A 25,244-nucleotide genomic window follows, 5' to 3' on the forward strand; every position below is an offset into this window, starting at 1 on the left:
GACATCCCACCCTGCAACAACTCATTTCAGGGAGGTAGCACCATCAATTTGCTGGAGACTCCCAGAACTTCTGGGAGAGGTGGGATGTCTGCAACAGAGTAGCTCCTTAGCAGCTAGCCAGCTAGTTTAAATAACGTTAGCTATGCTAATGAACAAATGACACCTGTTAAACTCACCTCAACATGTCTTTTACAGTCTTAACCCACCATGGGCAATAGAAAAGTCACTGTTGCAAACAGTGCAGCGAGCAACACTGTCATTATTTTTGACCCCTATTAAGCAGGGGTACACTTTAGTGTAGTCTGGGGTGACGTATGTTTTATACTTTCTTTTTTTTGGAACACTGTCCCATGCTGCTGCAGCTGCAGCTTGATGACCTATGCTTATCAGGGAAAGTGAAGAGGTGATAGACAGGAGCTACAGGGAGGTAGTCATCCCTAAGCTACAGGGGTCAGAAAACTGGGTCACTGTCAAGAGAGGGAAGGGAAATGCCCGGATAGTGGAGAGCACACCTGTGGCTGTCCCCCTCAGCAACAAATATCTTGTTCTGGATGCTGTTGAGGGGGATGACCTGACAGGGGACGCCCACGGTGACCGGGTCTCTGGCACTGAGCCTGGCGCTGTTGTGCAGGAGAGAAGGAGGGAGAAGAGAAGTGCGGTAGTCGTAGGGGATTCCATAGTCAGGGGAACAGACAGGAGATTCTGTGAGCCTGACAGAGATACCCGCATGGTGTGTTGCCTCCCAGGTGCCAGGGTACGGGATGTCTCAGATCGGGTCCTGACTATTTTAAAGGGGGAGGGTGAGCAGCCAGTTGTCTTGGTACATGTTGGTACCAATGAAATACATAGGACAAAGGAGGAGGTCCTGAAGAGAGATTTCCAGGAGTTAGGAAGGAAGCTGAGAAGCAGGACCTCCAGGGTAGTAATCTCGGGATTGCTACCTGTGCCACGTGCTAGCGAGGGCAAGAATAGTCAGATCAGGCAGATGAATGCGTGGCTGAGAGACTGCTGTAGGGGGCAGGGCTTCAGATTCTCGGATAATTGGGATCTTTTCTGGGGGAAGTATGACCTGTTCAAAAAGGACAGGATACACCTGAACCCGAAGGGGACCAATATCCTGGCGGGAAAGTTTAATAGAGCTGTTAGGGAGGGTTTAAACTAATTTGGCAGGGGGATGGGAAGGGAATGATAGAGCGGAGGAAGAGGAAAACAGAAATAAATCTAAGATAGTGAGCAGTAAAGATGTCAGGAAAGACAGGCAGGTGATGGGGCAAATTTGTAGCCACTGGGATGAGTTGTAGTACAATAAAGTTGCAGTGAAATCAAAGCAAAAAGTATCAAATACTGGTCTTAAGGTGTTGTACTTAAATGCACGCAGCATAAGGAATAAAGTGGATGATCTTGTGGTACAGCTACAGATTGGCAGGTATGATATTGTGGCCATCACTGAGACCTGGCTAAAGGATGCATGTCTCTGGGAGCTGAACGTCCAAGGATACACAGTGTATCGGAAGGATAGGAAGGTAGGCGGAGGGGGAGGCGTGGCTTTATTGATGAGAAATGATATTAAATCATTAGAAAGAGGTGATATAGGATCGGAAGGTGCAGAATCTTTATGGGTTGCTAAGAAATAGCAGGAGTAAAAGGACCCTGATGGCAGTTACTTATAGGCCTCCAAACAGCTGCAGGGATGTGGACTACAAATTACAACTGAAAATAGAAAAGGCTTGTCAGAAGGGCAGTGTTATGATAATTGTGGGGGATTTTAACATGCGAGTAGATTGGGAAAATCAGGTCAGCACTGAATCTCAAGAAAGAGAATTTGTAGAATGTCTGCGAGATGGCTTTTTAGAACAGCTTGTTGTTGAGCCCACTAGGGGATCGGCTCTACTGGATCGGGTATTGTGTAATGAACCGGAGGTGATTAGAGAGATTGAGGTGAAGGAACCCTTAGGAGGCAGTGATCATAACATGATTGAGTTCACTGTGAAATTAGAAAAAGAGAAGCCGAAATCTGATGTGTTGGGGAGTAAAGGAAATTACAGTAGCATGAGAGAGGAACTGGCCAAAGTTGACTGGAAAGGGACACTGGCGGCAAAGACGGCAGAGCAGCAGTGGCTGGAGTTTATGCGAGAAATGAGGAATGTGCAAGACAGGTACATTCCAAAAAAGAAGAAATTTTTGAGTGGAAAAAGGATGCAACCGTGGTTGACAAGAGAAGTCAAAGCCGAAGTTAAAGCAAAGGAGAGGGCATACCAGGAAGCAAAAATTAGTGGGAAGACAGAGGATTGGGAAGTTTTTAAAACCTTACAAAAGGAAACCAAGAAGGTCATTAAGAGAGAAAAGATTAACTATGAAAGGAAGCTAGCAAATAATATCCAAGAGGATACTAAAAGCTTTTTCAAGTATATAAAGAGTAAAAGACAGGTGAGAGTAGATATAGGACCGATAGAAAATGATGCTGGAGAAATTGTAATGGGAGATAAGGAGATGGCAGAGGAACTGAAGGAGTATTTTGCATCAGTCTTCACTGAGGAAGACATCAGCAGTATACCGGACACTCAAGAGTGGCAGGGAAGAGAAGTGTGCGCAGTCACAATTATGAAAGAGGAAGTACTCAGGAAGCTGAATAGGCTAAAGGTAGATAAATCTCCTGGACCAGATGGAATGCACCTTCGTGTACTGAAGGAAGTAGCTGTGGAGATTGCGGAGGCATTAGCGATGATCTTTCAAAAGTCGATAGAATCAGGCATGGTTCCGGAAGACTGGAAGATTGCAAATGTCACTCCGCTATTTAAGAAGGGGGCAAGGAAGCAAAAAGGAAATTATAGACCTGTTAGCTTGACATGGGTGGTTGGGAAGTTGTTGGAGTCGATTGTCAAGGATGAGGTTACAGAGTACCTGGTGGCATATGACAAGATAGGCAGAACTCAGCGTGGATTCCTTAAAGGAAAATCCTGCCTGACAAACCTATTACAATTTTTTGAGGAAATTACCAGTAGGCTAGACAAGGGAGATGCAGTGGATGTTGTATATTTGGATTTTCAGAGGGCCTTTGACAAGGTGCCACACATGAGGCTACTTAACAAGATAAGAGCCCATGGAATTATGGGAAAGTTACATACGTGGATAGAGCGTTGGCTGATTGGCAGGAAACAGAGAGTGGGAATAAAGGGATCCTATTCTGGTTGGCTGCCGGTTACCAGTGGTGTTCCACGGGGATCAGTGTTGGGGCCGCTCCTTTTTACATTGTACATCAACGATTTGGATTATGGAATAGATGGCTTTGTGGCTAAGTTTGCTGACAATACGAAGATAGGTGGAGGGGCCGGTAGTGATGAGGAAACGGAGAGTCTGCAGAGAGACTTGGATAGATTGGAAGAATGGGCAGAGAAGTGGCAAATGAAGTACAAATTTGGAAAGTGTATGATTATGCACTTTGGCAGAAAAAATAAACGGGCAGACTATTATTTAAATGGGGAAAGTATTCAAAGTTCTGAGATGCAACGGGACTTGGTAGTCCTCGTACAGGATACCTTTAAAGTTAACCTCCAGGTTGAGTCAGTAGTGAAGAAGGCGAATGCAATGTTGGCATTCATTTCTAGAGGAATAGAGTATAGGAGCAGGGATGTGATGTTGAGGCTCTATAAGGCACTGGTGAGACCTCACTTGGAGTACTGTGGGCAGTTTTGGTCTCCTTATTTAAGAAAGAATGTGCTGACATTGGAGAGGGTACAGAGAAGATTCACTAGAACATATGAGGAACGTTTGTCTGCTCTTGGACTGTATTCCTTGGAGTTTAGAAGAATGAGGGGAGACCTCATAGAAACATTTCGAATGTTAAAAGTTGTTTCCCATGATGGGGGAGTCTAGTACGAGAGGGCATGACTTAAAGATTGAAGGGCGCCCATTCAGAACAGAAATGCGAAGAAATTTTTTTAGTCAGAGGGTGGTGAATCTATGGAATTTGTTGCCACGGGCAGCAGTGGAGGCCAAGTCATTGGGTGTATTTAAGGCAGAGATTGATAGGTATCTGAATAGCCAGAGCATCAAAGGTTATGGTGAGAAGGCAAGGGAGTGGGACTAAATAGTAGAATGGATCAGCTCATGATAAAATGGCAGAGCAGACTTGATGGGCCGAATGGCCTACTTCTGCTCCTTTGTCTTATGGCACGCTTTCTTTCTCTCTCTCTCTCTCTCTATCTCTCTCTCTCTCTCTCTCGCTCTCTCTCTCTCGCTCTCGCTTGCTCTCTTTCTCACTCTCACTTGCTTTCTCTCTCACTGTCTCGCGCGTACTCGCTCTCTCGTGGTCGCTCTCGCGCTCTATCTTGTTTTCTCTTGCTCGCTCGCTGTCAAAAAAATTGATTTCCAGGATATTGTATATAATTTGCGGGCATCGGGGAGTCACTATTAATATGCGGGAGACTCCCAGAACTTTCGGGAGAGGTGGGATGTCTGTGAATCCAGGACAGATCCTCTGAAATGATGCAAAGGAATTTAAAGTTACTGATCTTCTCCACCTCTGATACCCTGATGAGGACTGGCTCATGGACCTCCTGTTTATTCCATCTGTTGTCAATACTTAGCTCTTTGGTTTTGTTGATATTGAGTCAGAATTTTTTGTTATGACACCATTCAGCCAGATTTTTAATCTGACTCCTATATGCTGATTCATCACCACCTTTGATTTGGCCAATGACAGTGGTGTCATCGCAAACTTAAAGATGAGATTGCAGCTGTGCTTTGCCTCTCAGTCATTAGTATGAAGTGAGTAGAACAAGGGTCTAAGCATACAGCCTTGTAGTGTACCTGTGCTGATGGTAATTGTGGCAGAAATGTCAATCCAAACTGACTGGGGTCTGCATGTGAGGAAATCGAGGATCCAGTTGCACAAGGTGGTATTGAGGCCTAGGTCTTGGAGTTTATTGATTAGTTTTGAGGGGATGATAGTCTTGACTGCTGAGCAGCAGTCAATGAAGCATATCCTGAGGTGTGCATTTTCACTGTCCAGATGTTCCAGTGAAGTGGCATCTGCTGTCGACCTGTTGTGACAGTTGGCAAATTGAAGTGGATCCAAGCGACTCCTCAGGCAGGAATTGATATGTCTCATCACTGATCTCTCTAACCACTTCTTCACAGTGATTGTCAGTGCAACTGGACTATAGTCATTGAGGCAGGTTACCATGTTTTTCTGGGGCACAGGTGTAATTGAAGCTTGCTTGAAGCAGGTAGGTACCACAGATCATCAAAGCAAGAGGTTAAAGATATCAGTGAACACTCCAGCCAGTTGATTTGCGCATGTCTTCAGTATTCGGCCGTGTATCTGGTCTGGGGCAGATGATTTCCGTGGGTTCATCCTCCTGAGGATGCTTTCACAGGGCCTCCGAGACTTAAAATGCAGGGTTGTTGGGGGTGGAGGGGGGCTGTGGGAGTTTGTGGGTTGCCTCCATGTTTTGTCGGTGAAAGTGAGCATAAAAGGCTTTGAACTCATCTGGGAGTGAAAACTTGTTGTCTCATGTCACTTGGTTTTACTTTGTAGGAGGTGGTAGCACCCAAGCCCTGCTACAATTATTGAGCATCCTTCTGTGATTCCAGTTTGGTTCAGAATTCCCACTTCCCACATGAGATGGCTTTCCGAAGGTCATACCTGGACCTCCTGTATTTTGCTTGGTCACCAAACCTGAATGCCACTGATCTGGCCCTCAGCAGATTGCAGATCTCTTAGTTCATTCAGGGCTTCCAGTTGGGGAAGATTCCGTTTGATTTTGTGAGGACACACTCATCACTGACAGCCTTTATAAAGTCTGTGACAACTGTGGTATATTCGTTCAGATACTCTGAGTCTTTAACCATGGCCCAGTCCACTGATTGAGAGCAGTCCTTTACTTCTGGAGCCTTCCTCTTTGGCATCAGCAAAGTGCTTCAGCACTGCACTCCTGCTTTTTATTTTAGTACTCACAATGAATGCTAAAATTGCATTTGCCTTCCTCACTACTGACTCAAGCTGCAAGTTGATCTTTAGGGAATTTTGCTCTCACTCAAGTCCCTTTGGAACTCTGATTTCTGAATTCTTAGAAAATGGTCTATGTCTTTATTCCTTCTACCAAAAAAAAATCATGGCGATGTGCTCCCTTACACTCTATTCTATCTGTCACTTTGTTAATTCTCCCTATCTGCCCAAGTCCCACAGACCCTTGCTTCCTTAACGCTACTAGCACCTCCACCTATTCTTTAATCATCTGCAGACTTGGCTGCAAAGTAATTTCTATCATCCAGATCATGAATGTATAACGTGAAAAGTAGTGGACCCAATGTTGACCTCTGGGGAAACATCACTAGTCACCAACAGCCAACTCAAAAAGGTCCTCTTATTCTCACTTTGTCTTCTACCAGTCAGCCAATCCTCTATCCATACTAGTATCTTTCCTGTAATACTACAAGCTCCTTTCTTGTTTAGCAGCCTCATGCTGGCATCTTGTCGAAGGCCTTCTGAAAACTTTAGAAATGTTCCCAAACAAAATGCTGGGCTGAGTCTCTTCATCAGTACTGGTGAAGGGACTCAGTCCTGATGTAGGGTCTTGGCCAGAAACGTTGACTGTACTCTTTTCTATAGATGCTGCCTGGCCTGCTGAGTTCCTCCAGCATTTTGTGTGTGTTGCTTGGATTTCCAGCATCTGCAGATTTTCTCTTGTTTGAAATGTTCCCAAAGCTGCTTTAACAAACTAAATATATCAACTCTGACCCATTTTGTATTCTCAGCTGCTGGAATTAACATTCAGGTTTGTATTTAATGTAATTTTATGTCAAGATTAACAAATATGTGAATTGTGAACTTGACCTGAACTGGAACTGACCAGACCATGAATACTTACTTGCCTTTCTCTGCCGAACCAGACCTGGTTACAGAAAAGAGAAATCTGCACCATTGCTATTGATCATGAATCAGGGTAATAAAAACTGAATTGTGCTGGAGTTGTTTCTTTCAGAATATACCCTTGACTTGAGCTGAATTGGCAACAGTCATATATATCCAGGTTGGGGTTGGGTTGGATAGTCAGGCTATTGTCTACTAAAATTTGAAATCAAGTTCATTTTTATTTATGAATTACCAATTTTATTTTGTTGGTTTTTATGGTCTTGTTGCATCCTCAAATGGGATAAGTTTTTCAATTTGTATGTGAATTAAGAACTTCAGTGTTTAAAGAAAGCCTGCTTAAATTGAAGTGGAAAAATTCCCCACCTACTCAAAAGGTTTGGGGAAAACTAAGTCTTAATGCTAATTGGTCTTGTTTCAAAATGCATAAGATTGAAGATTACTGTAAAATTTTGCATACTCCTGTTTTTAAATGATGAGATATAATCTGAGTTTTCTTTTCAAATAATTAGCTCAGTTTGAAAAACACAAATTGATCCAATTCCATTGGATTTTAAGTAGTGCTTCATGCAGGGAAAAATAACCTGACAAACACGGGAGTTGCCACACAGGTAAACTAAATAACTTAATAGTATAATGCTATAACATGATTAAAAGTCTACAATCTCTAATCAATTTCGTAAATATAGTAAAGGTTTTAGTTGTGCCGGTGCACAGGGCTGCTATGGGACTAGAATTGTTGCCGTGGTAACTGTTGAATAGTATTATAAATATGTATTGCAGGCTTTGAAAATGCAATACATTTTGTAAAATCATTCAAAACTTTTGAATATGTTGTGAGAGGCATTGGAATATACAGTACTGTGCAAAAGTCTTAGGTGCATATATAGCTAGGCTGCTTAAGACTTTTGCACAGTACTGTGGCAATTTTATATACTGCACTATACAGCTGCAACAAAAAAAACACATTTCATGACATGAGTGATAAACCTGATTCTGATATGGGTCTCTATTGTGCACTGAGAAGGAAGGGGGTGCAAGGAGAAGGGAAATCATAGTTGGGAAAAGGGGAAATGAGAGGGGAAGGACTGGGAAGTACCAGAGAGACATTCTGTAATGATCAATAAACCAATTGTTTGTAATCAAATGCCCCTGCCTGGTGTTTCAGGGCTGGCTGTGTCTGCACCCATGCCATGCCCTGCTCCTGACACTTTTCTGCCACCTGTCCCACACCCATCCCAGGGTGCTCCACCTTCGCCATTCCTTACCCCTTTGCTTCTGCCTAAGACTTTTGCATAGTACTGTAGTTGCTAACATATTCAAGCAAAAAAGCAGAATAAAGTTATTCTCTAACACAAGAAACTCTGCAGATGCTGGAAATCCAGCGTAACACAAAATAAATGCTGTAGGAACTCCACAGTACCAATGGAAACAAAAACAGCTGATGTTTTGGGTCAAAATCCTTCATTTATCCTCTCCAGCTTTACTGTCTTGTTTATAACCTTACCATGCAAGCTGTGCTCATTTAGACATTGAACTTTAATTATTACAGGTTATCAATTACAGATCAGTTTTTAACATCTGTTCTTTGCCAATGACTTAATTAAAATGTAATTTTGATTACATTGATCAAACAGGTTTTCCCAATTTCTAGCAGGTGCAACCCAATGTTATATCACCTCACTCACCTGGATCCATCCACTTATCACCTGTGTGGGGTCCTGAGGAAGTGTCTTAGCCCGAAGCATCGACTTTATTTGTTTACATACATGCAGCCAAATCTGCCGAGTCCTTCAGCATTTTGTGTGTGTTGTTTTGGATTTCGTGCATCTGCAGACTTTCTTGTGTCTACTGCTTATCACCTGTCAGCTTTTGCTCTACCTCTTCTTCCCCTGCCACTTTCTCCCTTTCTTTCTAGTCATGAAGTGTCTTGCCTTGAAAAGACAACTGTTATTTCCCTCCATAGATCCTGCCTGACCTTCTGACTTCCTCCATATTTTAAGTATCTGCAGTCTTTTGTGTCTTATCATTTTAATTATATTTTGAGGAAAGTTAGGCCTCCTATTGCTGGACTGTTATTCCAATGTTCTTTTTATCCAGCAAAGGATTAAACTGAATTACTTAAATTTCTAGATTCCTCTATTGCTTGAAATAATTCTGTTTTTGGAGATGTGGATCACTTTAGCAATATTCATTTTCATTATTTAGCTATGTCTAGTTTGAGGGGGTATTATTGAGCCTTTCCCTTAAGTTGCAGACTTGCTTCCACGGGGTTGGTAAGTGAGAACTGCAAGATTTATCAATAATGGTGCAATTGATGTGCCACTTTTGAACCCTAATTCTGAGTGGGTGAATGGAAAAGGGGCTTGTTTTACTGTTTTGTGTTGATTGTGTTGCTGAGCATGATAAGCATACTATGTTGGTGCTGGAATGTGTGGTAACACTTGCGCATTGCCCCCACATCTTAGGTTATGTTGGTTAATGCAAATGATGCATTTCACTGTATGTTTCGATGTACATGTGATAAGTGAATTTGAATAGGAATCTAAAATTAGTGAATTTTTCCTTTTCTGCAGTAGTGATGATTTTTTTTCAATCCTTCCCTTCCCACCACCTCTTAGACTCTTCCTTGCCACACCTATTCCACCATTTGTGGGTGCACCCTTTCTGTATGGTTGCAGTGGTCCAATCACACCAACATTCAGTATTTTGGAGTCTGGTGTTGTGCTTTAGATGGTGAACACTGCACTGTGGGCCTGAGGAAGTTGGTACAGTTGTGTATCGTGTCTTGTGGCAATCACACAGTGTACCTCCAATTTGATGACCTTAGTGTTGTACAGCAACAGGAACTGTAATTCTCCCTGTATTTATTTAACGTTACATCCATGACTGAACTAAAGCTTTGTGTATTCAAAGGTACAGTTGAGATGAAGGGTGAAAATACGGGTACTTAATTCTTTGCTGTTTCTCAGACTTTTTTTTGGTTCTAGAATTGTATGGTTCTGGCAGATTTCAAAGCAAGTGTAAGTAAATATATATTAGATACCACAGTAGCTAATTTTATCCATCACTTCAAGGATTTTGAGAGAGCATCAGTAAATTAATTAATCAGAAATTTTGCGTACAAATTCCCTTCCAGTGCCTTACCTTGAGTGGATTGGGTCTTATTTCCACTCTGAGCTTTGCAATCAGAGGCAGAACATCTCCGGCTGTCATTTCTTCACTTGCTCCTGCATAATTAATGTATTACAACATCCAGCTGAGGAACTGCACTATCTCCCTTGATTCCAGCACTTTCACTATGGATCAGGGTTCCGTCAGTGCTCTCTAACTCATTCTGCTGCTTTACAACTTCCCTTAATGCCCTCCTACCATTAGTTAACATTCAGATCATTTGCCCTGCAATTATGTGTGTTATGACACTGAAGCATGGATAAGGTTGTGCATGAATGGAAGCTTTTGCAAATATGAGAGCTGTTTAGTTGGAAAGGGAGCAGCAGTCCTGGTGCATAGGATGTTGACGGGATCTTTAGTCTTCCCTGACTACAGCTGTTTCCATGTCTGTGAGTCAAGTTGGCTGGTGCTAAGATGCAGCTGAGTATATTTGGGCATCCATGGTGTATCAGACGTCTGATCTGGTGGGGAGGCACCAGTTGTACAGAGGGAGAAGCTAAGAATTGTTAACAAAGTTCATTCATGTGTTAGTAATACATGGGAAAGAGCATGCTAAAATTGTGAACATGTGGGAAATTTGATTTGATTTTTCTTATGAAATATTTATATTGTTACTGCTGTATTGTTTCCTCACACAGTAAATTGGTAAATTGGCTTATTATTTTCACATATACAAAGGTACATGGGTAAAGCTGTTTTGCATGACATCCATATAAATCTTTCATTACAACAATGCATTGAGGTACTACAGTGTTACACTTGCAGAGAAAGAGCAGTGCAGGCAGACAATGAAGACCAAGGCAATGAGGTAGATTGGAAAGTTGAGTCCGTCTTATCATACTTGATTACCATTCCTTATTTTTTAACAGCTGGATTAGAAGCTGTCCTTGAGCTTGGTGGTATCTTATTTTAGATTTTTTCATTATAAGTAGTGAAGTGTTGTGGAGGAGAGAGGCTGAGAAGTGATGCACTGAGCTGTGTCCATATCTTTGCAATTTCTTGCATTACAGGAAGTGCAGCTGCCATACTGAGCCATGTTGCATCCCGATAGGATGCACCCTATGCTGTATCCAAAAGAATTGGTGAAGGTCAAAGGGAATATGCCAAATTTCAGCTTGAGGAAGTCAAATGCTAAAAATGTACCTTTTGAGTGTTGATAATGATGTGGGAAACACTTAAGTCATTTAATAGTTCAGTTTGTTCCTTGAAGTGTTGTTCTGTTTTGGAAAGTTCTTTAAGAAAATGATGCCTTTATATTGAACATATGTGCCTTTATACATGTACCTTCAGACATGGCATCAAAGGTTATGGGGAGAAGGCCAGGGAGTGGGGCTGAGGATGGGGAAAAAAGATCAGCCATGATTGAATGGTGGAATAGACTCGATGGGACAAATGGCATAACTCTGCTCCTATGTCTTATGGTCTTATGGAAATATTTCTGAAGAATGATAGAAGAGCATTGATATACCAAATATTCTTCAATTGCTTGTGCAGTAACTGGATGGGATTTGGGAGGCACAGAAACATTCTCAACTAAGTCGTACTGTGGCACTGTTGCAATCTTAGTTAATGCTGGACAACGTTTGGGAGAGGAATTCAAAGTTAAAGTTTATATCAACTATTAGTCTTGACTTAAAGAAAAAGTGCTAATTTCAGAAAGCGTCCTAGCAGGGTGTGATTACAAAATACATTATCTAACTTTTCAAGGTTTGTAATATGGATGAAAGCAATCTGTTTGTGCATTTTATTTTGAATAGTAACAAACTCTGATCCCATTTGACTTGCGTTACAAAGCTGACACTCCACTGAAAATATGCATAATTTGTAATGCAAGACCACCTATAGTGACACTCTTTGCTAATTATCTATTATATCTCTTTTTAAAAGTAGTTTAAAACTTGCTTCCTCCTATTTGGTCAGTGCAGCCTTGAAACTCTAAATCGAGTGTGGGTTGGAAAGAATGATCACCTTGCTTATAGAATACAAGGTTTTGGCAAGGGATCAAACAGTTGGCCATTCTTTTTGATTTAAGCAAATTTTGGGAAACGTGTAATGTCTTTAAACACCTTTCGCACTGATTTGTTAAAAGAAACCGCAAAATGCTGCTGCGCAGGTGTTGCAAATGTTGATGGCTAATTGAGGGAAGCAGATGGCTTTAGTCAGTGGCATCAAGCCAAAAGAGCAGGTGCTGGTCATGTGACTGCTGGTTACCAGGGTAATCTTATTGCTCTTGGCGTGCAGATGAAAGGAAAGGGGCCCCAGTGTTCAGCTGTAGTATTGTATAATTTGTGGCCGTTAGAGCGGAAATAAATGCTGGAAATGGAGTCTCATGGCAAGAGAAGCTGATGGCACTGTTTAGTAAATACTCAAATAATTGGTGTGGAAATAGGGCTGAAAATTAAGTGAAATGGATTTTTTTCAGCTTGGTGTATGGTTTAGCATGCCTTTTTATATCTTTTGGTCATTACAACTCGACTACATATTAATAAGATGAATTTGAGTTCTTTGAACGTGGGCATTGTTCCCAGCAGTTAATTATTTTATAAACACTTTGTCTAAGAGGATTCAGACTATTCTAGGGCAGTTGTATAGACTGGTGGATCCCAGTTTGCACACTAGCTATGTTTAACAATTAGTACTATTTTTCTATTGACAACGTTAGGTGGTTAACAATGAAGCATGATTAATCAGTTTTTGGGATTCCACTTAAAGTTAACTTCGTCTGTGTGCTAGGGCATACCTGGAAGCTGCATTTACAGTTTATACAATATGCAGCTGCCAGGATATAGACAATAAAATGTTCATATCTGGAATTGCACATTTGCTTGCTTCATTTGTGATTATATCCAATTACAATGGCTGAATTGGGTAATATGGCCTGCACATAATAACTTAGCCTGCCATATAGACTAGTTTGCTTTCGGTTTCATGGTACTTCTCTAAATCATTTGAGCAGAAGAATCAATCTGTTCGCACGGACCAATGAACCCAAAATTTGTTGGCTGTTATTTGTGGCTTGAATAGTAAGGCTGCAACCTATTGAACGACTCCAGGGATATGGGGTTTGTGCAAGAAAGTGATGCTAAAGTTCAAATATCTGCCTTGAGTTTGAGTGGTAGTGCAGGGACAAAAGGCCAATTGACTTACTTTTGTTTTTAGTTTAACAATTCATTATGTTCATAACTTGCCCTTAATTGATCTGTTTTGGAAAATATTTTCCGGGCAAGTTTCAACTGACTTAAATTCACATGAAGACTTAATCTTTCATCTTAAGCTTAATTATGTTCCAGTGGTTTTAACTGAATCAATTTCATAGAGTTTGACAGTGGAATTATAGAAATAGAACAGTACAGCATGGGAACAGGCCCTTCGGCCCACAATGTTGTGCTAAGCTGAATAAATTAATCAAATGGCTAACTGAACTCATCTTGACTGCCTGCACCAGGGGTCCCCAACCTTTTTTTGCACTGCAGACCGGTTTAATTTTGACAATGTTCTTGAGGACCGGCCGACGGGGGGGGGGGGGGGCGTGTTCAAGTAGGGTTAAGCTCACCTCAACATGTCTTTTACAGTTAGTGTTGCCAACTTTCTCACTCCCAAATAAGGGACAAAAGTAGTAGTCAAATCCCAGGACACTTTACCCCAGGAAAGACTACCATCACCACAAAGCTTTGCACAGGCACCTGTGTGCGCATGCGCCTATGTGCCGATTTTTTTTCCCACAAATCGATTTTGCCTTCATCTTCCCGGCTATACTGTACATACATTATTTCTACTTTGTAAAGGGTGTGTATTTATCATGTCATTCCTGCTTTTACTATATGTTAGTGTTATTTGGTATGATTTGTTAGGTTATTTTTTGGGTCTGGGAACGCTCAAAAAATTTTTCCCATATAAATTAATGGTAATTGCTTCTTTGCTTCACGCCATTTCGGCATGAAAGGTTTCATAGGAACACTCTACCTTAGCGGGGGAAATATGGGACAAGGGCGGCCTCATATGGAACAACCAATTTAGCCCAATATATGGGATGTCCTGCCTAATACGGGACAGTTGGCAACCCTACGTTCAAGTTCAACAGTGCGTGCCGGAATGAGGAAAGGTGCAGCTGACTCATATCGTTACCTCACGGCCTGGTATCAGTCCGCGACCCAGTGGTTGGGGACCACTGGCCTACACAATGACCATATCCTTCCAATTTCCTCACATTCATGTGTCTAACTAAACATCCCTTAAAGTCCCTAATATTTCTTCCTCCACCACCACCCCAGGTAGTGCATTCCAAGCACCCACCACTCTGTGTAGAGAAAAGAGACAACTTGCCTCTCATATCTCCCTTGAAATTATCTCTTTACCCTCCCCCTCCCCCTCCCCATCTTAAATGCATACCTTCTTGTATTAGACTTTCAACCCTGGGAAAAATATGCTGTCTGTCTACTCTCTCTCATAATCTTTTAAACATCTCTTCGATCTCCCCTCAGCTTCCGCCGAGGGATTATATATCCTTCGGTCATACTTTAACTACAACACTGTAACAATGTTTTCATTTTGAGTTCCTTCATATTAGATTTTCTGTTTTTGCAATGCTTGTTTATGGGCTGATATGAAAACTGGTTTCTGAAGCAAGGTCTTCAAAGGTAAAGTCAAGGGTGCTTGATATTAATTAGAGCCACTAAATTTCTCTAAAAGAAATGTGCTCTATAAATAGATATTATTAACTGTCTCAACATCTCTATAGGATTTTTCAAGTCAGAATCAGATCTTTTATCACTGACTAATAACATTAAATGTGTTTTGCAGCAGTAGTGCAGTGCAAAGACACTAATTTACTATAAATTTAAAAAATAAAGGTGCGAAGGAAGGAGGTGGTGTTCAGGGGCCATTCAGCAATCTGATGGAAAATGGAAAGAAGCTGTTCCTGAATCATTGTATGGATCTTCAGGCTCCTGCATAATCTCCACAATAGTAGTAATGAGATGAGTGTGTTTTCTGGATGGTGAGGATCACTGATGGAAAGCACCACCTTGAAGTCATAGTCATACTTTATGGATCCCGAGGGAAATTGGTTTTCGTTACAGTTGCACCAACCAAGAATAGAGGATAAATGTAGCAATATAAAACCATAAATAATTAAATAGTAATATGTAAATTATGCCAGGAAATAAGTCCAGGACCAGCCTATTGGCTCAAGGTGTCTGACCCTCCAAGGGAGGAAGCACTGTCTCTTGAAGCTGTCTGGTTCATATTTGAGTATTACATGAAGAAATAGTTCCTGTATTTGAATACTGAGAGAATTGACGGAATCCCTTTAATATTGTTTGGAACCTGGTGTTGCTGTTTGACTCTCGGCTAAGCTCCGTTACCATATGTTCTGTCTCTCAGCGCCTACCAGTTTACTGTAACATTGCCGATTCTGCACTCTCCCATTGGATTGTCACTGACAATGTCTAAGCATGACTTTTCCATTCTCACTTCCTGATATCCCACTTTACATACATCCACCTATTATTTCCTCAGTATCCGACACATTAATCTCCCCTACTGTCTGCACTTTAATACCTGCCTTGGTTTCTGCTGGCAGTAGCTCCATTGTAAATGGTCATGTTTTTATATTCCTTTATCTTGCTGCATCTAGCTTTGCTTGAAACCCAGCGAAATGCCTTTCCTTCTAAATTTTGACTTTTTGTGAATCTACTTTTTGTTGTGCCATTGACAGAGATGTGCCTTTGTTTGCCTGGCTCCTCAACTGTGTAATTCCTCTCTAAACCTCCAGCAGAGTTCACCTGGCCCACAAACACTTATTTACATTAATCACATATTACTGTCCTAGCTTCTCATCCGTTCTCCCCAATTCTATCACTCATCTACACTCTTGGGACATTTTTTGATGGATATTTAACTACCGATCTGCATGTCTGCGGGATGTGGGAGGAAATCTGAGCACTCAGCGGAAATGGGGACAATGTGTAAACTACACAGGTCAGGATTGAACCCCAGTCACTGGAGTTGTGATTTCATGGCCTAGAGTTGATTTGAGGGCACCATGTACAATATGCTATTCAGGGCTAAAAGAGATATTTTTCCAAAGGAATCTTTTGAGCTGAAGGGAAAGTTTGATCAGAATTTAATGCCATCTCCTTCATTATATCTTCTTTGCTTTTGTATTTCATCTTCAGCATGCTTTATTACTTTAATAAAATTATTTAATTATTTTAATGGAAATTGCATTTTAGTCAAAATTGGTATGTTGCCATTGTGCCTGAAAGTGGCCTTGACATGAATATTCCAATGTAGAGAATAGCTATGTGATCTCATTCGGTAAGTTTACAAAATCTGTGTAATTAACCATTGTATCTTCACTTTCCAACCTGTCACCCAGTTTCTTTCCTCTTCCCCACCTGGCACCATCTGCCTACCCCCACGTTCTTACTCCATGGGGTCTCCTATCCCTTTCCCTACTGGTTCCATCTGCCCTTTATACCTCCCTTATTTGGTTCCTCATCACTAGCAGAATTCAAAGCCAATTTTCCCCCTCCACTTCTTACCTTCTAGCCTCTGTCTTTATCTCCCTTCACCTAACTCCAGCTGCCTTTTTGCAACTATTGCTTGTCCGTCCTTGCATTATTCCTCTCCTCACTCCTTTATGGTAGCTATCTTTCCATCTATTCTCTGTCCTAATGCTAGTTATTTCTCTGCCTCAGATGCTATGCTGCCTGTTTTATTTTCCCCTGTCATTACAATTACTTGTATTTTTTCAGGAGGTGTGTCACTGAAGTAGGGTGGTGCTGCCACAACCTTAAATCACTGCAGTCTTTCAGATGTTGGGTAGGGAGTTTCAGGTATTAGACCCAGCGATGATGGAGCAGCAATATATTTCCAGGTTGGAATCATCTATGATTTGGGGATCCTTCTAGTATTTCCTTGTGCTTCATGGTGATGGAAGTTCTCTATTTCATCTAGGAGACTAGATAAGTAACTAGTTTGAGATGTCGGGAGGTGAGTCACCTGCCCAAGGTAACTAGCCTCTGACCCACTTTAGCAATCTCTTACATCGTTTAGTTATGTTCCTGGTCAGTGGTGGTCTTGACAATGTTGATAGCAAAGTCACAGAATTGGTAGTGTTCTAGATGGTCATTGGTGTACACTTTTGAAGTGGAAAACATCTCATTTTCTTTGTATGCAACAATGAACTTTTTCTTGAAGAATTGAATTAACTTTATTACTTAAATCTTTCAAATACATGAGTAAAAATCTTTACGTTATGTCTCCGTCTAAATGTGCAATGTGCAATTTATAGTAATTTATAATAGATATTATATACAACAGGATAGTCAGTATAACATAGAAATACAGTTGCGTCAGCATGGATTAATCAGTCTGATGGCCTGGTAGAAGAAGCTGTCCCAGAGCCTGTAGGTCCTGGCTTTTATGCTGCGGTACTGTTTCCTGGATGATAGCAGCTGGAACAGTTTGTGGTTGGGGTGACTTGGGTCCCAAATGATCCTTTGGACCTTTTTTACACACCTGTTTTTGTAAATATCTTGAATAGTGGGAAGTTCACATCCACAGATGTGCTGGGCTGTCTGCACCACTCTCTGCAGAGTCCTGTGATTGAGAGAAGCACAGTTCCCATACCAGGCAGTGATGCAGCCAATCAGGATGTCTCAATTGTGGCGGCCCCTACCAAAACTTCTTCAACTGTCTGGGGTGAAAGAGGTGCTGTTGTGCCTTTTTCACCACACAGCCAGTATGTACAGACCACGTGAGATCCTCAGTGATGTGGATGCTGAGGAACTTAAAGCTGTTCACCCTCTCAACCCCAGATCCATTGATGTCAATAGGGGCTAGCCTGTCTCCATTCCTCTTGTAGTTCACAACCAGCTCCTTTGTTCTTGTGACATTGAGGGAGAAGTTGTTTTCTTGACACTACTGTGTCAGTTGCAAATAGATTTCAATATGGTCAGCTCATCAGAACATTCCTCATTCCTTCCATCAGAACAGCAGGAAGGTCACAGGCCACTACACTGAGCAACTTGTTTCGTGATATTCAGAGGTCAGGATGATTAATTACATCTACAATTTCACCCATTGGACTATTTTTCCCCTTGATGTACATTGACCAGTGCCAGACTTGGTCAGATGCTGTTCCTATTTTTGGGACATTGAGGTTAGCTGTACATTTTTGTACATTTGTGAATATTTATAAAATGAGGTTGAATAGTCCAAATATTGACAGATCCAACTAGAAATTTTAATAGTAAACTCAATGTGAAAATCCAAGAATATAGAGGCTCTCTAGGTTACAAATGACGAGACTTGTGGAAAACTGACTTTATGCAAATTCTCCCTTGCGTTTTGAAGCAATTGTTTAGATAGTAATATTAAAATGTTTCGTGGATACAGAAATAGAGCCATACAATTTAAGTTCCAATGGAAAACTGCAAAGAAAGTGGCTTGCGAATAGTTATAGCAAACAAAATTCTTGAATGACTTGGGGACTCACCCTGTAATAACTTGCACTTCACCTCAGGAATTTGGTTCCTCAATCCATGTTTAGAACAAGGCTTTTATGTTGCTTGGAACTGAATGGTACCAGAAGGTAACCAATCTGACACAACGTTAACTTAGATCACTTAAAGTAAAATCCTTTTTAAGATTATTGCAAGCCCTGGATTTGGAGGGAGATAATGTGAAGAGATTTAAAGGGAAAAATATTTTCCTCCATTCTGTTTTTCAGCATGTTGCCCTTTGGAAATTTCAGTAAAATTCCAATAATCCACAATACTACTATTCAGAAAATCTTTTGGCATCTGCCTCACCTACTCTGTTTAGTGTGCTCCATTTAAATTCACTGAGATCTCCGGATAAAACCTAACATTACAGAAAAGCTGTCAGTCCAAGATACTAGATTATTGTTGTACTTCCATATTTTTCCTGATGTTTCAAGGCTTGAATTGATGATTAACTATTTAAATTCATCTGCTAAAACCATCCATAATCTTGTTTCTTCTCAATATGAGACAAACATGTTACCCAGCTGGCCTCCATCATTCTACTCTGTAAATATGATGTCACCCAGAGCTGCTGACTTATTCAAAATTAAGTTTGTTGACCCATTTTCTGTTATGTTCTTGATAAAGGCTTGGTTCCTGGTAAAGCTTGAATTGAACACATCTTTGTTTTTGTGTTGCTCTTGTTTTATGGTCTTGCCCCCTTACTATTTCTATAATTTTCCCCAGCCCTTTCACCTTCAAGGTAAATTTTAAAACTCAGCTAATGGTAGCTTCCACTTCCTACACATCTCCATGCTAAAAAAAACCTTGCTGTCTCTGTCTCTTTTTGTGTGCAATCGTTTAAAATCTACCTCTTCGGTCAAGCTTTCAGTGAACTGTCTTAATGTGTCTGTACTTGTCTTGACACCAGTTGTATTTGAAAAAGAAATTTCTCTGCTGTTTTACAGCTGTTTTATAAATGGAAATTATTTTTAGGTTGGTTGAAATTGGGTGAAATCAACTTGAGAGGCCGGAATTATTTGTATTAAAAATTAGTTTATAGATGAGAGCAAAAATTATATAAGCTGTTTTTGCATTTTATTAAATAAATTCTCATTGATTTAAATACTTTTAGGCTGTTCTGTTCAGCGTTCATTTCTCCACAAGAAAATTCAACTACAATTAGGTTATTCATCCATCCAAGATTTTTATTCAAAGGCCAGTTATCACATTGATGTGTCCGATATTGTTTCACACTAGTGAAAAGCCCCAACCCTCCTTGATTGTGGTGGGAACCAAGCAATGGTAATGTTTTGTACATCAAAGCTAATTGATTTCTCTTACGGGAGATGATTATTTTCCATTTTATGTCTGTTAAGCAGGTTTTTGTTTGCGTGTTGTGAAACTTCATTACACATTTGTGAAGTTACCGAGTTTGGGGATTTAATTTGTTTATTAAAAAGTAAAGAAATCTTGAGTCATATTAACACAAATTAATGTTTTACAGCAACAAGAAAAATATGCCAGAATCAACTGTTGGAAAGAAAAAAGGAAAACGGAAACATGAATCTTCTCCTGAAAATTCAGATATGGACAAAACACCACCTCCATCACCACAGGAAGAGGATGAATTGGGAGTGCAGGTGAATTTGGTCTTAAACTTCCCCATGCATGCTCATAGAATACAAAACTTGAATTTTATATCCTCCATGGGATGTACATTTTATTAAGATTGGTGAACAGCTTTACATTGCATCAAATTTTGTCTGCATATTATTTATCAGGTAAAAGCATTTATCTGCTGGCAGTAATGGGTATAAGTGGAGAACCTCAGTAACTGATATCGGATGCAGTGTTATTTAAAATACTGAAACTGAAATTTCTTGAAACCTTGGGGATAAAAAGTACTGCTGAAGTTCAATTTGGGCAACATATCGAAGTGATACCAATAGCTAACATTTAATATTTTGTTTCTGATCAAGGAGGTCTGAGACTTCCAACTAATGGCATTTGTGTGCTTGTAGGATCTATCTTTAAATGCTGAATTATGAGTAGAGGAGGCATGATTACTTCTGGATTTACTAAGCACACAATACTTAAGTTTCCTATTTAAGTTATCCTTTTTTTTAAACAGGCAAAGATTTCCACAACCAAATGTAAGCCTTGTATCATTCCTTTCAGGAAAGGACATTGTTATCCACTATGCTTTTTTAAATGTTAGGAAATGTGGGAAATTTTGTTCCATTGAGGCATTGTGAACATCTAGATTTCAACCAATCATTTAACTTCAAAACTTAAGCATTTATTTTTGAGGGCAGTCGAAAGTAATTTTACTTTTTAAGATTGAGTATCCAGCATTGGATGAATGCTTCCATGGTTACCTCAAGTTAAATAACAAAATTTGGCAAATGTAACAAACTTGGACCAAATTCTTTTAGCCAAGAAGCCTTTCCTCCATATACCTGCTTATTTATAGATTTTTTTTTGAATCTATGAAATTTTGGAAGCGAAATAACCAGTTAATTAGGAGCTATCAGCATCTTTTAGATCCTGGCTTAAACTTCAGACCTTGGCTTTCTAATCCATTTTTCTTGTGGTATTGGAATTCAGGTAACGTGGATATGGACAGATTTCTTTGTATGTATGTCATTGTTTTTGATTTTTATGCTGGCTGAGCAGCTGTGTTTTCCTCTTATTTTCCAAATCTGTTTATCGCACTTATTTCATCCCATCCTATTTTATAACATGGACTATAATTAAAGTCAGTTTTTCTTTAATTCTAAAACCATTTTTTGTTCTGTCATAATGTTTAGTACAAAGATAAGTCTCCCTTTTCATTCACTTTTCCAATACTTGCTTGTCTTTCTAGTTCCTAGTTCCAGCAGCTTTTGCATTCAAGCCGAAATCTCATCTTTCAATCTCTGTTCTTCTTCATATTTTCTCTTGTCTTCTGTACAAACAGAGAAAACTCTGCCCACCTAGTCATGCTGATTATGACTTTTTACTATTACCAACAGGGAAAGTGCCTCTTGAGGAAAACCTCTCATTTTAAAACCTGTGGGATTTGTTGTTATTTTGTCAGTATATTCATCCAATCCATAGTTATATTCTTCCATGTGTAGGGATTGTCTAGGCACTCAGGGTGATATAATGCATGCTAACATCTGCTTTTCCCATGTTCGCTTAATGAATTCATTTTACGTTCTCCATTATATTGCAGTACCTTTTCATAATTAAGTTTGTAATGCACTTACTTCCATGCTTCAATACCAAGACCAAGGTAAGCAAACCAAGGACAAACCTCACTCCTAGTTTGTCTTGGGTGCTATACAGTTTTATCTGGCATTTTGAAATTAGAATGGAAAATATTAGAGAAGGATATCAGAACAAATTTTTCTGAACTGGACAGAAATGCTTAGGAACTTCTAAACTAAGTACTTATGGCACAAATTCATATTACTCAACTAAAATTTGATTTTCGCTGTTCAATGTACAGTGGATTCTAGTTTATTGGGTGGCCACTTATTTAGGCCAACTCTTAAAGAACAAAAACTTAACACGAAAATAGCTGGAATTCCCTTCCCTTATTTGGGACTCTATGCCACTTAATTGGGACTGGAGACTGTTGCCGAGCAGTTTTTAATTAGCATCAGTCCTGTGTGCTTCTGTGGCCATTAGACATTCCACCATGCTTAGGGCCAACAGATTTTAAACAGAATCAAAAAGCAGTGATATTTGTTGCTGTTTGTTGCCGAGAACCAAGCAGTAAGACAATTCAGAACTGTTTTTCTCACAACACACACAAAATGCTGGTGGAATGCAGCAGGCCAGGCGGCATGTATAGGAAGAGGTACAGTCGACATTTCGGGCCGAGACCCTTCATCAGCACAGTTTTTCTCACTGTGGCTTTGAGCATTTAAACTTGGAGATGCAAGAAACAGCTGGGAGTGAAAATGAAATGCTTTCGCTACTTCAAGTTACGAACTATGAAGGATTTGGAGGATGCAATCATCGAAAGCATTGTATGAAGGCAATCCATTATCTGCACTGCCTATACTGATTTTGTTCATTTACAGTGAATCAAAAGAACATGGCAGCATACACTGGATGAATTCCTCTGGTACCTTAAGAGCTAATACAGTTTTATATTTCTGGTCAAGATGGCGCCAGTGAACAGCGATTCCTCAGGCGACATCAGATAGCCAATCTCTTCAATTATTTCACTTTTTCTGCATCTTCTGCTTGTTCTTTTCTTCTTGATTGTGTTACGGAAACTGTGACATGCAGTTTGGAATTTGATTGAATGATCTAGCGCTGTGCTGTGTCCGGAGAGCTGACTTGTGGAAAAGACCAGATAATATATTTCAATTTCAAGCATCAAGGAAGATTGAAGCATTGAGGTGAATGCAGAGGTCAGCAATCACTCCTAACAGAGGCCACCGTGGTGACGACAGCGGTATTCGGACGGCGTGACAGGTGCTCTTCATAGAAGGACTGAGTTTGTGCGGCAGCTGTTCTCAAATGGGAAGATGTTTTCGATATTCTGAGATTTGTGATTATCGAGCCGTACTTTATATTGGTCTCCTTCAGTTTTTTGGTGTTTTCTTCCTTGTGGCTGATTGGCAGGTGGGTAATCTGTTAGCTTTTTGTATGTGGGGGAGGGGCGGTTGTTTGGGGGTTTTGATGCTATTTCCGTTGTTCATTTCTGTGAGTGAGGGGGTCATGGATTTTATTGCTGTTTTTTCTACGGGGGGAGAAGTTTGGGGATTTGATGCTGTTGTCACTGTTTGTTCTGCAGGGTACAGTGTTGGGGATTTGTCACTGATATTTTTTTCTGTGGGGGTGGGAGTGGGGGCTTTAGGGGTTTATGTGTTTTGTTTCTCTTTTTCGTGCCAGGGTGTGGGGGAAGTTGATGTCTTTCGACAACAGCTGTTCTCTTTTTGTATTTCATGGCTATCTGGAAATGAATATCAGAGTTGTATTATACATACGTACTTTGACAATAAAATGAACCTTTGAAGCTTTATAATACTGTAGTAATTTTTGTAGTGTTCTAATTTGTTCTCAGTTAAGTGTATGATTCGTTACTCAGTTAAACAGTATTTTGTCCTTTTTATATCTTTTTAACTATTTTCATGAAACTTCAGCTAATTGGGCAGCTGTTTAATTGGGCCAAACTGTACTAGTTCTGTGTCCCAAATGGAATTCACTGCATTTGCTTGTCTTGTAAGAAATGATTATGAATGAGCATGTGGTGAATGTTATGATTTCACAGGGTACGAGTATCCTTTCAAATTATCTTTGATATTTTCTATAGCGCTGTAAAAAGTGCTGCATCTTTATTGAACTATCATATTTGGGTATGAAATGGGTAGCTAGACAAAGTCATGCTCATACAGCATCCATGGTGTGTGGGATAAATTCAGATTGGTTAAATTAAGTTTGGTATGGAGGATGATTTCTAAAAGCTCAGTTTTTTTATGGATGGAGAAGCCGAATGCTTCAACATCACCTAATGCATGTACTGGTAGATGGCTGTAAATTATATTGGCTGAGAATACGGATGTTGGTCATTTTGGCAAATTAAAGCTATATGGAAATGATGTAAAAGAGAAAGAAATGGGTAAGGAATAAATGGAAACTTTTCTTTTTCAGGAGTTGAAATGAATTAGTGTTGCTTTTCAGTTTTTTGCTTGACTTGAATTGTTATCCCCATAAATACACAGAAGATGATGGACCCCATTCTTCACGGCTAAGTATAAAAATATCATGGTTAACATTGGCACCAATGATCAGTTCCCTGTTTCTTTACCTGATCTCATTTAAAACATGTTTATCCATGTTTCCTTTTTTAATGTAGACATGTTGTTCTTGGCTGCATCTAGTAGCAAGTTTCATGTCGTAAGCACTTGGGTAAAGAAGTTCCTCCAGATTGTGCACTAAAGTTAATGATGAGTGTTTTGTTCATTTCAAACTTGTTGATAGACATTAAGAGGAGTAACTTTTCAAAACACTCAGATGAGTTGAGGTGTTCCAGAGTGGCGTCATGATACAGTGGCATGCAAAAGTTTGGGCACCCCAGTCAAAGTGTCTGTTACTGTGAATAGTTAAGTGAGTAGAAGATGAATTGATCTCCAAAAGTCATAAAGTTAAAGATGAAACATTCTTTTCAACATTTTAAGCAAGATTAGTGTATTATTTTTGTTTTGTATAATTTTAGAGTAGAAAAAAAGGAAAGGAGCACCATGCAAAAGTTTGGGTACCCCAAGAGATTTGAGCTCTCAGATGACTTTTACCAAAGTCTCAGACCTTAATTAGCTTGTTAGGGCTATGGCTTGTTCACAGTCATTGCTAGGAAAGGCTAGGTGATGCAAATTTCAAAGCTTTATAAATACCCTGACCCCTCAAACCTTGTCCCAACAATCAGCAGCCATGGGGTCCTCTAAGCAGCTGCCCAGCACTCTGAGAATTAAAATAAATGGTACTCAAAGCAGGAGAAGGCTATAAGAAGATAGCAAAGCGTTTTCAGGTAGCCGTTTCCTCAGTTCATAACGTAATTAAGAAATGGCAGTTAACAGGAATGGTGAAGGTCAAGTTGAGATCTGGAAGACCAAGAAAACTTTCAGAGACAACTGCTCGTAGGATTGCTAGAAAGGCAAATCAAAACCCTGGTTTGACTGCAAAAGACTTTCAGGAAGATTTAG

At 40.2% G+C, this 25,244-nt stretch overlaps 1 protein-coding gene across 4 annotated transcripts in view; it reads left to right on the forward strand.

The window, feature by feature from the left end:
* Positions 1–25,244, forward strand: part of chd7 (chromodomain helicase DNA binding protein 7) — a 236,865-nt gene that overhangs the window by 89,448 nt on the left and 122,173 nt on the right. For all 4 annotated transcript variants that reach the window (XM_063064050.1, XM_063064060.1, XM_063064079.1 and 1 more), the window contains exon 4: positions 20,048–20,183. In XM_063064050.1, the coding sequence (XP_062920120.1) occupies positions 20,048–20,183 (136 nt within the window). The remainder of the gene's footprint in view (positions 1–20,047; positions 20,184–25,244) is intronic.

The sequence above is a fragment of the Mobula hypostoma genome, chromosome 1 (assembly GCF_963921235.1).
Source record: "Mobula hypostoma chromosome 1, sMobHyp1.1, whole genome shotgun sequence".
In the NCBI taxonomy this organism is placed as follows: domain Eukaryota; kingdom Metazoa; phylum Chordata; class Chondrichthyes; order Myliobatiformes; family Myliobatidae; genus Mobula; species Mobula hypostoma.